General features: G+C 37.8%; 1 protein-coding gene across 4 annotated transcripts; it reads left to right on the top strand.

The window, feature by feature from the left end:
* The first annotated feature begins 320 nt into the window (after positions 1-320).
* Positions 321-13,640, top strand: LOC107793024 (protein TOPLESS-RELATED PROTEIN 2). 4 transcript variants are annotated; one of them, XM_016615296.2, is made up of 26 exons: positions 321-611; positions 754-1,320; positions 1,703-1,882; positions 2,006-2,119; positions 2,198-2,356; positions 3,323-3,500; positions 3,623-3,749; positions 3,846-3,955; positions 4,075-4,213; positions 4,429-4,538; positions 4,906-4,975; positions 5,078-5,151; positions 5,245-5,340; positions 5,473-5,568; positions 5,734-5,861; positions 6,751-6,985; positions 7,075-7,239; positions 7,363-7,470; positions 7,600-7,746; positions 8,272-8,382; positions 8,482-8,664; positions 8,839-8,967; positions 9,928-10,023; positions 10,257-10,442; positions 11,086-11,258; positions 13,176-13,640. In XM_016615296.2, exons 2-26 carry the CDS (start codon positions 1,241-1,243, stop codon positions 13,390-13,392), a joined length of 3,411 nt encoding a protein of 1,136 aa, XP_016470782.2. In that variant the 5' UTR covers positions 321-611; positions 754-1,240; the 3' UTR covers positions 13,393-13,640. The 4 variants fall into 4 exon arrangements, with proteins under 4 accessions (XP_016470782.2, XP_016470781.2, XP_016470780.2 ...); XM_016615295.2 differs by having other exon boundaries at positions 325-611; positions 13,173-13,640; XM_016615294.2 differs by having other exon boundaries at positions 325-611; positions 4,906-5,151.
* The last annotated feature ends 435 nt before the right edge of the window (positions 13,641-14,075 follow it).

Genomic DNA, 14,075 nt, shown 5'->3' with positions numbered 1-14,075 from the left:
TCTGGTTGAAAAAGTTAAAGGGAAATATAAAGGAGGCTCGCTTGAGCTATCAAAAGGAAAAAGGAAAAAACAAAGATTAAATCCTCTTTTAATACCTTTAGGCAATACAAATTTAAATTAATATAGGCTCCAAAGCGGATACCGAATAACATACGGAAAAAAAAAAAAAAAAACCCGGCATCACAGCATATTGTGACATTCTCTATTCTCACCACCATGTCATTTTATCAATCTGCAAAGAATTTGAGATCACACGTGTTTTTATGAAAAGAAAAATGTTAAACCCAACAAAAACCCACCCACCTTCTTATATAAAAGGCAACACTGAGCACTTCTAGTGAGAGAAAAATGGAACACATACTATAAATATAGAAAGAGAAAAAAAGAGTGATTACAAAGAAGGGAAAAAAGAGAAGTAGGAGTAGTGGGTGGTTGTCTGCTGAGAAAAAAAAGAGAGGAAAAGAAAAGGAAGTCCCTTTCAGTATTAGTCCTCTCTTCTGAGGAAAAAAAAAACAAAAAAACCCTAGCTTTTGCATTGTTAAAACATCTCGTGGGGTTGTCATAAACAAATAAAGTACCTGTAACTCTTCAAAATATGCATTCTTGTTTAGGTATTTCGCATACCCAGATCTGAAAAAGATTACCTTTTGCTCTCATTATTGGTAGTTTTATGATAAAAATGAGTTCTTTAGAGAAAAACTGAAGTGAGTTTTTTTTTTCTTTAATGTATTGCATTTTCTGACTTTGTTTTAGGAATTTGAGGATTTTGGGGATTTGGAGGAGCTCATTTTCCAAGAAAGTTGCGGACTTTGTTTTGTGGGTGCTTTGATTGGGGTTTGGCGTGTCGCATCTTCTTGGGATTTGAATCGAATTCGTTGATTTGAGAGGTTTCTGAAAGCTAAGCGTATGATTCTTTTTTGCACTACTCTTTGGTGGTGAAGTTGAAAGAGTAAAGTTTCAAGTGATTTCTGTTGGATCCCAAGTGTTAGTACATTGTGTTTTCTGCTTATAACAGTTATTATTTGTGCAATGTTGTGAGAAGTTTGAGCACTCAGAAGACATATTCTTGTCTCGGGTGAACATTTTCTTGCTTGTTGGGGAAATGATCTAAATTAAGTAGGTGATTACTTGGAGCAAAGGGGCTCTATTGGTGGAAAAACTGGGTTACTTTTTATTTGCTTCTGCTAATTAACATCCAACATTTGCACTGGAGTGGCTAGGAGTTCCTGGAGCTGTCACCATGTCTTCCTTAAGTAGGGAACTGGTTTTTTTGATCCTCCAGTTTTTGGATGAGGAAAAGTTCAAAGAGGCAGTTCATAAGTAAGTTTCCATTCTGTACGCCTTCTATCGTTAATATTCAAATACCTCTATAATCTTGCGAATGAAAAGTGATTATATGACTGGTCTTTCCATTTTCTAGTTCTTTTCGATTTAGACCCTATGAATTATGTAGTCAACTGATCGCCTTGAGTCAGATGTGGATTTGTGCTGTTTACAGAATTTTCAGTTTAATGGTGAAATATTAGGAATGTTTATTTTAGGTTATTTGTTTTTACATTCTCTCATTTCCTCATTTAGCTAGAGTCTAGACAGCCAGTTAGATGACATAACTTTTACTTAGTACCAAGAGGTTGTAATGTTAGTTCTCTTGTTTTTTGTAAAGTTCCATTTTACCATGAGATTGCATGAATATTAACTTTAGGTTGGAGCAAGAATCTGGTTTCTTCTTCAATATGAAATACTTTGAGGATCAAGTGCAAGCTGGTGAATGGGATGAAGTTGAGCGATACCTAAGTGGGTTCACAAAGGTTGAGGACAACCGCTATTCAATGAAGATCTTCTTTGAAATACGAAAGCAAAAGTATCTTGAAGCTCTTGACAAGTGAGTTCAAATGTCATTCACCATTATTTACTTGATAAAAAAATGTCATTCACCATTAAATTGATTAAAAAGTTTCATCTGCACCTCTGATCATTTGGGTGGTTTTGGAAACGTATTTGTCAGGAATGATCGAGTAAAAGCAGTTGAGATTCTTGTGAAGGACCTTAAGGTTTTTGCTTCTTTTAATGAAGATCTTTTCAAAGAGATCACCCAGTTACTGACTCTCGACAATTTTAGGTATTATATTTTGACATTTGAAGTGTGCTCTCTTCTTTTGTTGATGATTGGTTGAAAAATCTTTTGTTGTGTCCCTAGGCAGAACGAGCAGCTTTCCAAATATGGTGATACAAAGTCGGCAAGAAATATTATGCTGGTAGAACTAAAAAAGCTTATAGAGGCAAATCCTTTGTTCCGTGACAAGTTAACTTTTCCTTCTTTCAAAGCTTCACGACTGCGGACATTGATTAATCAGAGGTGCTATGCTAATGTGAACTTTATGTCTTTCATTTTATCCGCTGAGGTTCTCCATCTTGGGATATTTATATGCTTCTTATATTTCTTATTCGTATGTGAGAGATCTTTGGAATGATCTTTTGTACCATCAATCCTTTTAAAATTACCTCAAATAGAAGGCGCCAATTAAGTTAGTTTCAACCCCTAGCTGAGCTGATACAAATTAAAATGCAGAAATTAAAGAAACAAGGATAAAAAGGATAGAAATTGAGACTAGACCCAAATAAGGTGCAATGTCAAACAATTGATATAATCGATCACCCAACAATAGCAAGACTTATAGTACCTAATCTATAGGATATACCTTCAAATGGAAGGATTTCCACTCGAAAACACACCTTGAAAAGTTGTCATCAACAATGGGAAACCACCATTGCAATCTCACAGAGAGAACTCAATAATCATCAATGTAGTCTAACCCTAAAATGAGAACTTAAGGACTATTTATAGTTTTATACTAGGGTGGGTTTTTGGCTAACATGACCCAAATACCCCTAAGTTAACCTAAGGAACTTAAGTGTAGTCACTATTTACAAAGGATGACCAAATACAAATATAGCCGACACTTTCAAATGTAGTCTTCAATTGTTGGTCAAATTGCACATGTAGCCGCCCATTACGAAAGTAGCCTCCAATCGGAAATCCAAAGTGATTGGTGGCTATCTTGATTCGTATCATGAGCAATGACATGGTGGGTCCATGATTCCGCCACTACTAATCATAATTGCTTGTTGCTGTTAGCTGTTGATATCTATAGAAGGGGATGACATCCCCTTCTGTGTTAATCTGATTTTCTTGTTAAGACTACATTATTATTATTATTATTATTATTATTATTGTTTTTATTTTTCTTCTTAAGTAACCTCTTTCCCAATCATAGATATTATTAAGACTACATTATTAAATTTTTTGTGATTTGAATTTCAGTCTTAACTGGCAGCATCAGCTATGCAAGAATCCACGTCCAAACCCTGATATTAAAACACTATTTACTGATCATACTTGTGCTTCTAGCAATGGAACTCGGCCTCCCCCCCCTGTAAATGCACCGCTTGGTGGACCAGTTCCAAAACCTGGGGCATTTCCTCCTCTTGGAGTTCACAGTGTGAGTGGAGATTAAACATGTTATTATCTTATTATCTTAATAACAGAACTTCTTACTTTTCTGCTAACCATTTTTTTAATATTACACATGGTGTCTCAGTTGTTTTAGTTTTCTTAATGCAGCCATTCCAACCAGTTGTTTCTCCTTCACCAAGTGCCATTGCAGGGTGGATGTCAAGTGCCAATCCTAATATACCTCATCCTGCTGTTGCTCCAGGTCCCCCTGGACTTGTGCAGGCTCCTGGCGCTGGTCTGTTATATTGTTATTGGTTTGGTGGAAATTGTGGTTGCTTTTCCAGAAAGTTACTATTTTCTTAACTAAAATTGTCTATTGTAATGTCGTCAGCTGCCTTTCTAAAACATCCAAGAACTACGCCAGGGGGTCCTGGAATGGACTATCAAATGGCCGATTCAGAGCATTTGATGAAACGAATGCGTGCTGGTCAATCTGATGAGGTGAGTTTGAAGCGAGGCAGAAGTAGAAAGTTCGCGAGATTACCTTACCTGAGTTATTAAATGACCTCCTTTTAACTGATTAACAAGGCAAGCAAACACAACCTTTTGTTATTTTCCAGGTATCCTTTTCTGGTTCAACTCATCCTCCCCATATGTATTCACCGGATGACCTTCCCAAAACTGTTGTGCGGAATCTTAGCCAAGGATCCAATGTTATGAGCATGGATTTCCATCCACAACAACAGACGGTTCTTCTAGGTTGATTCTGAATGATCCCTTTATAGATTATAGTTAGTATGGGAAGGGTTACTTATCACTGTTGGATGTTTATGTGCATATTCCTGTTAAAGAATGTGATTTATCATTAAGTACTTTGTAGATGAGATCATGAGATCCATGGTTGGGAGGGGGGGTTGTGTGGTTTCGAATTTCTATTGATCCTAATTTCCATTTTTTCCTGTATCTCCATGTAGTCGGAACCAATGTTGGTGACATTAGCATTTGGGAAGTTGGATCTCGAGAACGGTTAGTGCATAAGACCTTCAAGGTTTGGGATATATCTGCATGCTCAATGCCATTCCAGGTGGGTATTTCATGCAGTTTCTGAATTCCAATATGCTTATTTGATCCCCAATTAGTGGAATTATTTTGCTTTCTAATCCATCATAATTTACTTCGAATCCCGTCCCCTAAAGTGAGATATCAAACTAATTCAGAATTACTGTATATTATTTGGTTCGGCATGTCATCTTTCAGTGAACTACTTTACTTTACATATTAACAATATTTTTTTAACATAAATCTAAATACGCCTCAATAAACAACTCCAAATACTCTTTCTTATTTTTCCGATTATTAGTAGGATTCATTTTATCGGGGATTTATTCTTTGGGTTGTGAGATTCACTTTTTGCATCCCAAATTGACATGCTTTGGTTGCTTATCATTCAGACAGCTTTAGTCAAAGATACCACTATATCAGTCAATCGATGTGTATGGGGCCCAGATGGTTCTATACTTGGTAAGGTGGACTTTAATTGGTTCATCTTTTCTTTTGTGATAAATTTTTGTAGCTTTAGGAACTCAACTGTACACATTATTCTGTCATTTTTGCTTTCTGTAGGAGTTGCTTTTTCCAAGCACATTATTCAAATATATACATACAGCCCAGCAGGAGAATTGAGACAGCATCTAGAAGTAAGCCGTGCGAGACGCTGTCTCTTTGCACTCACATCCTCACATCAATAATTACATAACTCATCAAGTCTTCATTATTCTTCCGTGTTATAGATTGATGCTCATGCTGGTGGCGTTAATGATATTGCTTTTGCCCATCCTAATAAGCAACTCTGCATAGTAACGTGCGGGGATGACAAAACAATCAAGGTTTGCTCCTTGACATGATAACATATTATTGGTTTTATGATTTCCTTTATGAAATAAAGAAAATAATTGGTACTATTATAATTCCAAAATTCTGTAGGATTCTTTTCTTCATTATTTGCTTTCTTATAACAGGTCTGGGATGCAGTAGGTGGTCGTAGACAATATATGTTTGAGGGGCATGAAGCTCCTGTATATTCTGTCTGCCCTCACTATAAAGAGAATATCCAGGTAAACCGATTGCATTGTGTGGTTAATTTTCACAATATTGACTCTCAGGCTGCTAAATGACTTTCATTGGGTTTCTTAAAATGAGAGTCAAGGTGGTCTTATCTTATAATTTTATGATTTTTCTGTTCGATAAAGAAGACTATTATCTGAAATTTATATTTGCAGTTTATTTTCTCTACGGCCATTGATGGTAAAATAAAAGCCTGGCTGTACGATTGCATGGGATCAAGAGTAGATTATGATGCCCCCGGTCTTTGGTGCACAACAATGGCATATAGTGCTGATGGAACGAGGTTGGTCCAAAAGCCAGTACAGTTTGATCCTTGTTTAGTAAGTGACCTTATTTGTTTCAAACAAGTAAGGAAGCTTTTACTATTTTTATGCAATGCATGTAATCTTGCCTCATCTATTTCTTCGATAAGATCTTATCCTTGTGATGCAATGTTTGGTAATACATTTTATTTCTCCATCGTTATGCCAAGCTAAAGTACCATAATGATTCTAGAATCTACCACTTCTTTAACTTCAAATTTGGTATAACCCCATTATTTTATTGTTGCCAAATTTTCTCACTATTCCTGTTCTTTTTTGTGTTATATTTCTGCACTTTCTTTTTGTCTCTTGTACTTGTCCTCTGCATTACTTTTGAGTTTTGACAAGTAACATATTTTTATTCCACCAAAACCACATCAAGGAAGTGCAGACTAGTATAGCTTCCAGAAACTCGGGTTTCCTTTATAAATTTAGGCAAAAAGAGTTCAAGCAGGTTGTCTTTATTCATCATCATTCATCTGTGGAATCAAGGATATGTTTGAAGTATTGGAAGACTTCAATCTTTCTGTTTTAGCTTGATAAATTTGAATTTTTTCCTCCATGAAATTTCCTCAGCTTTGACGATTTCCTGGAGCTCCTCTTCCCACCTTAATTTGGACACAGCTTCTCATCAGATAGCACCCTGCATTATTGATTTTCTGTAGGTTTGTAGTTTATATTCAAAAGGTGCAATGGTAAAAGATTAAGCGCCATAGTGAATGAGTTAAAGGTGCTTATTGAAGGTAGAAAAATTGGATTGGAAAGAGGCCTATGGATTTATTATCAATGCTCTAAAAGACTAAAACAAGACTAACTTGTTTGCATTTGATGTATTCATAGTCATTCTTAACTTTTCCCATTTTCTTTCAGACTTTTCTCGTGTGGCACAAGTAAAGAAGGTGAATCCCACCTTGTAGAGTGGAATGAGAGTGAAGGAGCAATCAAGAGGACATACGCTGGCTTTAGAAAGCGTTCATTAGGTGTTGTGCAGTTTGACACAACAAAGAATCGTTTCTTAGCTGCTGGTGATGAGTTCCAGATAAAGTTTTGGGATATGGATAATAACAACATGCTTACATCTACTGATGGCGATGGTGGATTGCCTGTTAGTATTGCTATTTTTTGAATTCATTTGTTTGATAGAGGACATATTATTGAAAACTGAGAATTTGTGAACTCCAATTTTCTTTTCAGGCCAGTCCTAGACTAAGATTCAATAAGGAAGGCTCGTTGCTGGCTCTCACGACGAGTGATAATGGAATCAAGGTTCTGGCAAACACTGATGGACAGCGAATGCTGAGGATGCTGGAGAGCAGGGCATTTGAGGGTTCTCGTGCGCTTTCTGAAGTCAATGTTAAGGTAGTATTTCTCCCCATTTGGGCAGTTATGGTTTCTTACTATACAAGGCCCTTAACCAATTTTAGTTGTCATATTCATACCACTGAATATAATGGTCATCTTTAATCTTGATGCACACTGCAGCCTCCAATTGCTGGTTCCTTAGGTCCAATTCCTAATATTTCTGGCTCTGCACCTCCAATCATAGAACGTAGTGATAGAACTCAGCAATCAATGTCCATCGGCAATCTGGTATTTTCATTTGCCATGGTTCTCCCCCTCCCCTCTTTATGACAGGAAAGTTCATGGTGCTTCCTGATCTTTTGTCATTTGAAGTATGATTCTATGATATTTGACTTATCATGCTTGTCACATCAATAGGCCACTATGGAAAGCAGCAGAGTTCCTGACGTGAAACCTAGAATTGCAGAAAGTATGGACAAGATTAAAAGCTGGAAGGTCTCTGACATTGCTGACTCATCTCAGCTTAAAACGCTAAAGTTGCCAGACTCTCTGTCAGCCAGCAAGGTTGTTATAAAACTTCATCTGCATTTTTAATTTCATTGGTTGTGGTAGTTTTTCCTTTGAAGGCTAGATTTGGTGGCCTTTTATCATAACCTTTCCTTGTTGAATTGAGTTGTGACAACCTCATATAAAAGGTTAATAGTTAGACAGATATATTATTTACTCAATTATATCTCGAATAGGTCCTCTCATGTGCCAATTCTTTTTCATGGCCAAGCACGCATCAACTCTTTTTTGACGAATGGTGACGGAGAGACTTTAACCGAGTCTGCTTGCTCTAATACCGTTGAATTGTTTGACGACCCCATTAATAGCTTAAGCTGTTAGATGGGCCATTCTTTATTTACTCAATTAGATTTCAACAACTCATAATTGTTCCTGGCCACTAGTTGTTGAATCTCCTACTGCATGTTTAGGTCTTTCTTGATGGTATATGAATTATTGCTATTAGTATTGTTGAGGCACATGCTTCTTCGATTGACGGTCTTCGTCAGCAACCTAAAGACATTTGAATTGTAACGATGGCAGGTGCTGCGGCTACTCTATACAAATTCTGGGCTTGCTGTGCTGGCACTGGGCTCCAATGCCATTCATAAGCTCTGGAAATGGCAGAGAAATGAGCGAAATCCATCTGGAAAGGTTAAATTGGAGTATCAATATGGCTCGCCTCAAATTTTCGCTAAGTTCCTGTTGTCAGCAAATACTGACTGGTTTGCTTTCCTTATTTCTTTCTTTCAGTCCTCTGCGTCAATTGCCCCACAACTATGGCAGCCGACAAATGGAGCACTCATGTCTAACGATGTCGGTGACGCAAAATCAGCTGAAGATGCAGCTGCATGTATTGCTTTATCTAAAAATGATTCTTATGTCATGTCTGCTTCTGGTGGGAAGGTCTCCTTGTTTAACATGATGACTTTTAAGGTTTGTTGACCCTCTGTTGGAAAAGGAGTGGAAGATCTAGTTTAGTTCTTGAATGAAAATTTGTCAACTTTTTTTTTCTTATTATGTACAAAATTGATTTTTCCTTTCTTTTCCAGAATTAATTTTGATGATGATAAGTTGGTTTATCTGAACTGACACATGAACTCTGGTTAGGTGATGACAACTTTCATGCCGCCACCTCCTGCAGCCACCTATTTGGCATTTCATCCTCAAGATAACAATGTTATCGCTGTAGGAATGGAGGACTCCACTATCCAGATATACAATGTTAGGGTTGATGAGGTACTTACTTTTGTCTTTTTTTTTTTTTTTTGTGTTTGGTCCTAGGTTGCATATCTCATTTCGAAGCGACAGTGTTGCGTATTTAAATTCTCACCGTTTGTCCTGATACTGAAACTTATTTTTGTTATTGTTTTTCATTTATTTACTGGTTATTGTATTGCTTTTCATCTATTTTCTGGTTCTTATGATGCTGTCATTATTTCTATGATTTCTTTCTATCGGAAATAGCCTCTCTGCTCCCTCGGGGTAGGGGTAAGATCTGTGTAGACACTACCCTCCCCAGACCCCACTTGTGGGATTTTACGTTGTTGTTCTCTTTCTCCTCCCCCTTTTTACAATGGTTATTACCTATGTGTGGTGGGAGTATCCTCATACATGTTTGTCTTTAAATATGCCAGCTAACAACTCCGAGTTTACATTGGACTTCATTGTTTTAGTAAAGTTTTAGATAAATAATTGGAAGAATGAGTTCTTATGCTATGTTTGGTTTTGGGTTGTAAAGAGGAGGGATTACCGGAGTGGGGGTAAATGTCGAGGGATAAGGTTTCACTCGTTTGTGAAGGAAGTAAAAATGGAGGTGTTGGTTGCCCTCCACGTTAGCATTATCAATTCATTAAAACTGGATGGAGCTTGAAAGTATAATATCCTTACTGATCTTTTATTCATAGACAATTGGATTAATTGTTAATAGTTCACAGTAACCACCCTTGGTTTTTCTCCTTTACCCTCAAAATAAACATACTTTTAAGGTCAGCAATATATAGATGCCATCAATATCAAAGCAAGAGTGTTATTTCATTATATTTCTCTCAAGCGCTATGCTTATCAACTTCGTTTTCTGTTTTCCTTATTCCTGCATGTCCTTTAGAATTTTCTAGTAATGGATCTTTTCTGTTTGCTTCTTTATGGTTTCAATGTGAAATAATGTTGCACCCTTTTGGTTATCTGATCCTGTCATAGGTCAAAACCAAGCTCAAGGGTCACCAGAAACGGATCACAGGCCTTGCATTTTCACAGAGTTTGAATGTACTGGTATCTTCAGGTGCAGATGCACAGGCAAGTTGGTGGTTTTTCTCCTCTTAGATTAATTTTACCTTCTCGTGTTCATTTCCTTTTTGAGGCACAGCACTGCTGGTATGCACTTATGCACGAGTCTTAGTTGCTATTCCTTTAGGCTGGGCAATGGGGCTTCTATCGCAACCTTACAATCTTGATGCTATAGTAGTAATGCTGTATAATTTCAATGACATGCTAATAGCATGATGTTTGGTGCTTGTTCTGTGATGCAGCTATGTATCTGGAGTGTTGATGGCTGGGAAAAGAAAAAAGCAAGGCCTATCCAAGTGCCGCCAGGTCACCAAGGTCCCTTAGTTGGAGAAACTAGAGTCCAATTCCATAATGACCAATCTCATATACTAGTAGTTCATGAAAGCCAAATTGGAATCTATGATACCCAACTTGAATGTCTGCGTGCAGTAAGGCTTCACATTAATTTATTGTATTTTGTTTTTAAATACACAGAGTTTGTAATGATTGCTTAGAAATCAGGTGTTTTATTTTGACTTAATTCCCTTTTCAGAGTCCAATTCCATAATGACCCAATTTGTTTCTAAATGTGCATAGAGTTTGGGAATGGTTATTTTATATATTGGTGGTTCTTGTTTGTTTAGAGTAAGTTTCCTGTGTTACAAAGCTTAGCTGTATTTCAAGAGTATGATCGAAAACAAATCATTAAGCACTTTTTTTTTGAGAAAGATAACAGTAAATAATCATTAAGCACTTAGGATCTATTAAGCAATGCTAACCAGAGTTGCTGTGGACTAAGTGCAGTTATCTTTGTTCTTTGTTCCCCTTGTAGATAGGCATCGTTAATTCATTTGCTGTGTTGACATTTTTGCTTTTCCTAGTTTCTATTTTCCGTTCTTGCTTTACATACTTTGCAGTAAGCTGCATATATATTGCTTGACATGGCTCAACAAACGAGAACTTTCATGTTGCATATTTTATTATGAACACTATATATTCATTATCATGTACTCCAGAGTTTGACGCTCGAGTTCCCTACTTTTCCTATTTCCTGGTTCAAATATACATGATTTGAGCATTAATTGGTTGCAGTGGCATCCAAGAGATTCACTCAGTGCTCCTATTTCAAGTGCTATATACTCATGTGATGGCCTGCTGGTCTTTACTGGATTCTGCGATGGTGCAATTGGAATATATGATGCAGACAGTCTCAGACTTCGATGTAGAATTGCACCCTCAGCTTACATATCTTCTTCAGTTAGCAGGTATTTCAGGTTGTTTTGTTAAATTCATTGTTTCCAGGCAATACATAAGAATCCCTAGGTCATGGGTTCCAAATCAAGCTGCATTTTGAAGCAATTAAAGCGAACCCAAAGCCATTAGACAGCCACTCTCTCCTCTGCCAAAATAGCTCCAGCACCTTCCTTAGGTGCTTCAGTGGATTGATCTGAGGAAATTTGAGAGTGTGCAAGTAGGTCATTGGAATTTGCTAAATCGGAAGGAGGAAAAATTCAAAAGAACTGCTTAGTCACCTAGTCCAGCTGTAACCCCGCCCAGAGATCCTGAGATAAAATTTTACTCAAGATTAGGTCCAAACTTAACAAACCCCTCCCCTAAAAACCAAAAGAACAAAGGAGTTCAGGAGAAGCGGGAAGAGGAGACCAACAGATACGTTAGTCCGGGGACAGTTCCTATGGCGAGATTTTATCAAACATGGCACACAGCCCTTGAATAGTATTATTCCAAGCGTTCACCTCTATCTTTACATTGAATATATGATACTACAAGATGCCTAAATGCTGATGCCAGATCTTAATTGATCTCTTGGAAACTTGGCTTTGTTTGGACGCCAGCTTAGTCGCTTGAAAATATATTTCTCAAGAAAATTACAGTAGGGGACTGTAAAGGAAAATGATTTTCTTGCATGTCTTTGTTCAAAAGGAAAATAATCATTTTCCTCGTAAATTTTTGCACTTTCTAGAGGACAATTTTGAGGAAGAGAAACTCGCTGGAAAGTTCTTGACTGAATGCACAATACGCCGCAGAACAGTAGTTTGTTAAAACAAAGTGAGCTCTTGGATTTCAGCTTATATTTGGTAAAGAGGGCACGACGCTCTCTCTAGGTACAACAACAACAACCCAGTAAAATCCCACAAGTGGGGTTTGGGGAGTGTAGTGTGTACGCATACCTTACCCCTACTCTGGAGGAGTGGAGAGGCTGTTTCTGATAGACCCTCGGCTCAAGAAGATAAAAAGAGACAGTGAAGCAGTAACATAAGAGACGCCAAAAAGATAACACTAGCAATTTTATAACTAGAAAATAGAAAGAAAAGCAATAACAATAAGCAGTAGCAATGGTATAGTACTACAGACACAATGGAGTAATATGAACATAACAAGAACCACTAGCAGCCTAAGACAAAACCCTATCAGACTAGCCTCCTACCACTTAACTTACAACCCTAATGAAGTAATATGGACACAACTGGAGCCACTAGCAACCTAAGACAAAACACTATCAGACTAGCCTCCTACCACCTAACCTAACCTACAACCCTAATGCTCGACCTCCACAACTTCCTATCAAGAGCCATGTCCTCGGAAATCTGAAGTAGCACCATGTCCTGCTTGATCACCTCTCTCCCCAATACTTCTTAGGCCGCCCTCTACCTTTTCTCATACCCGTCAAGCCCAGCTGTTCACACCTCCTTATTGGGGCATCCAGGCTTCTCCTTCGCACGTGCTCGAACCATCTAAGCCTAGCTTCCCGCATCTTGTCACCTGGATATGAGAATTGTTGACTGGTCAACACTCTGTACCATACAACATGTCCGGTCTAACCACCGCTCTATAGAACTTACCTTTAAGTTTTGGAGGTACCTTCCTGTCACACAACGCGCCGGACGCTAGCTTCCATTTCATCCATCCCACCCCTATACGGTACGTGACATCCTCGTCAATCTCCCCATCCTCCTGGATAACCGACTCCAGGTACTTGAAGCTCCCTTTCTTATGTCCGCTTTTCCCGACACGTCGCTGAACTTGCACTCCAGTATTCTGTCTTAGTCCTGCTCTCTCTAGGTGGTGACTTGTAATAATGACATGCTCGTTACTTATCTGAATTTATAGGTTATATTTTGGAACTGTGGCCAACTAATCTGAATTTCACGTTGTTTTAGCAGCGGCGGTGGCACTGCATTTCCTGTGGTGATAGCAGCACATCCATCTGATTCCAACCAATTTGCTCTTGGTATGAGTGATGGCACAGTGCATGTGATTGAGCCATCAGATGCAGAGCCCAAATGGGGCAGTTCACCTCCTCAAGATAATGGATCTATGCCTTCTATTCCCTCAAGTTCTGCATTGAATTGTCAGCCATCAGAAACCCCTTCAAGGTGATAGGTAATTGGTGTTAGAGAGATTATGGTGCTCCCACGGTTCTTTTAGATCCTAATATTGTAAAGTTTTAACATAGCTTATTCTTTTCTATCTCTTTCGACTATAGACGTCATTGTACATTTTTTTATCAGCTGCATTTGTAGCCAGGCCATTATTTTTGTGTCTCAAATGTTTCATTGATTTCTTCCATCTTGTTTCCACTGCGAAGTTCTGAATTATCATATGACATGATAACTTAACTTGCTTTATATTTGCAGTTATGATTCTTGCTTTCCTTTTTAAGAATTTTTACCTTTTGACATTGACGATGTAAAAACAACTTTTTTAACGATTAGGTCTCCTTAATGATAACTACATGTAACCGTGAGCAAAGTTAAAATGCCTTGCTGTTCAGTAGACACATGATTGATTATTGGAATGAAGTTACATATTGAATACTCTAATGCTAGCCTATCATATCTCTCAGTCCTGAATTTTCTTCACTTTTACAAGGATTGGTGTAGCCTGTTTTTAGACACGAAAACATTCTTTAATTCGTTCTCTTTTCATTTTAGAATATGAAAACTACTACATGCCCTTTTCTATTTTTCTCATCAATCTTAGAGGCAACAACTATCTCCTCCCCAACTACTATAAGATTCAATCTCTTTCCAGATTAGTGGTAAAATATACGAGGGTTTACT

Source organism: Nicotiana tabacum, chromosome 23 (assembly GCF_000715075.1).
Source record: "Nicotiana tabacum cultivar K326 chromosome 23, ASM71507v2, whole genome shotgun sequence".
NCBI lineage: Eukaryota > Viridiplantae > Streptophyta > Magnoliopsida > Solanales > Solanaceae > Nicotiana > Nicotiana tabacum.
This window is presented reverse-complemented; position numbering and strand designations above follow the sequence as displayed.

Coding starts and splice junctions, on each gene's coding strand:
- LOC107793024 (XM_016615293.2), top strand. CDS start 1,241: ATGTCTTCCTTAAGTAGGGAACTGGTTTTTTTGATCCTCCAGTTTTTG. Junction 3,956..4,074: donor GTGCTGGTCAATCTGATGAG/GTGAGTTTGAAG, acceptor GTTATTTTCCAG/GTATCCTTTTCTGGTTCAAC. Junction 5,152..5,244: donor AATTGAGACAGCATCTAGAA/GTAAGCCGTGCG, acceptor TCCGTGTTATAG/ATTGATGCTCATGCTGGTGG.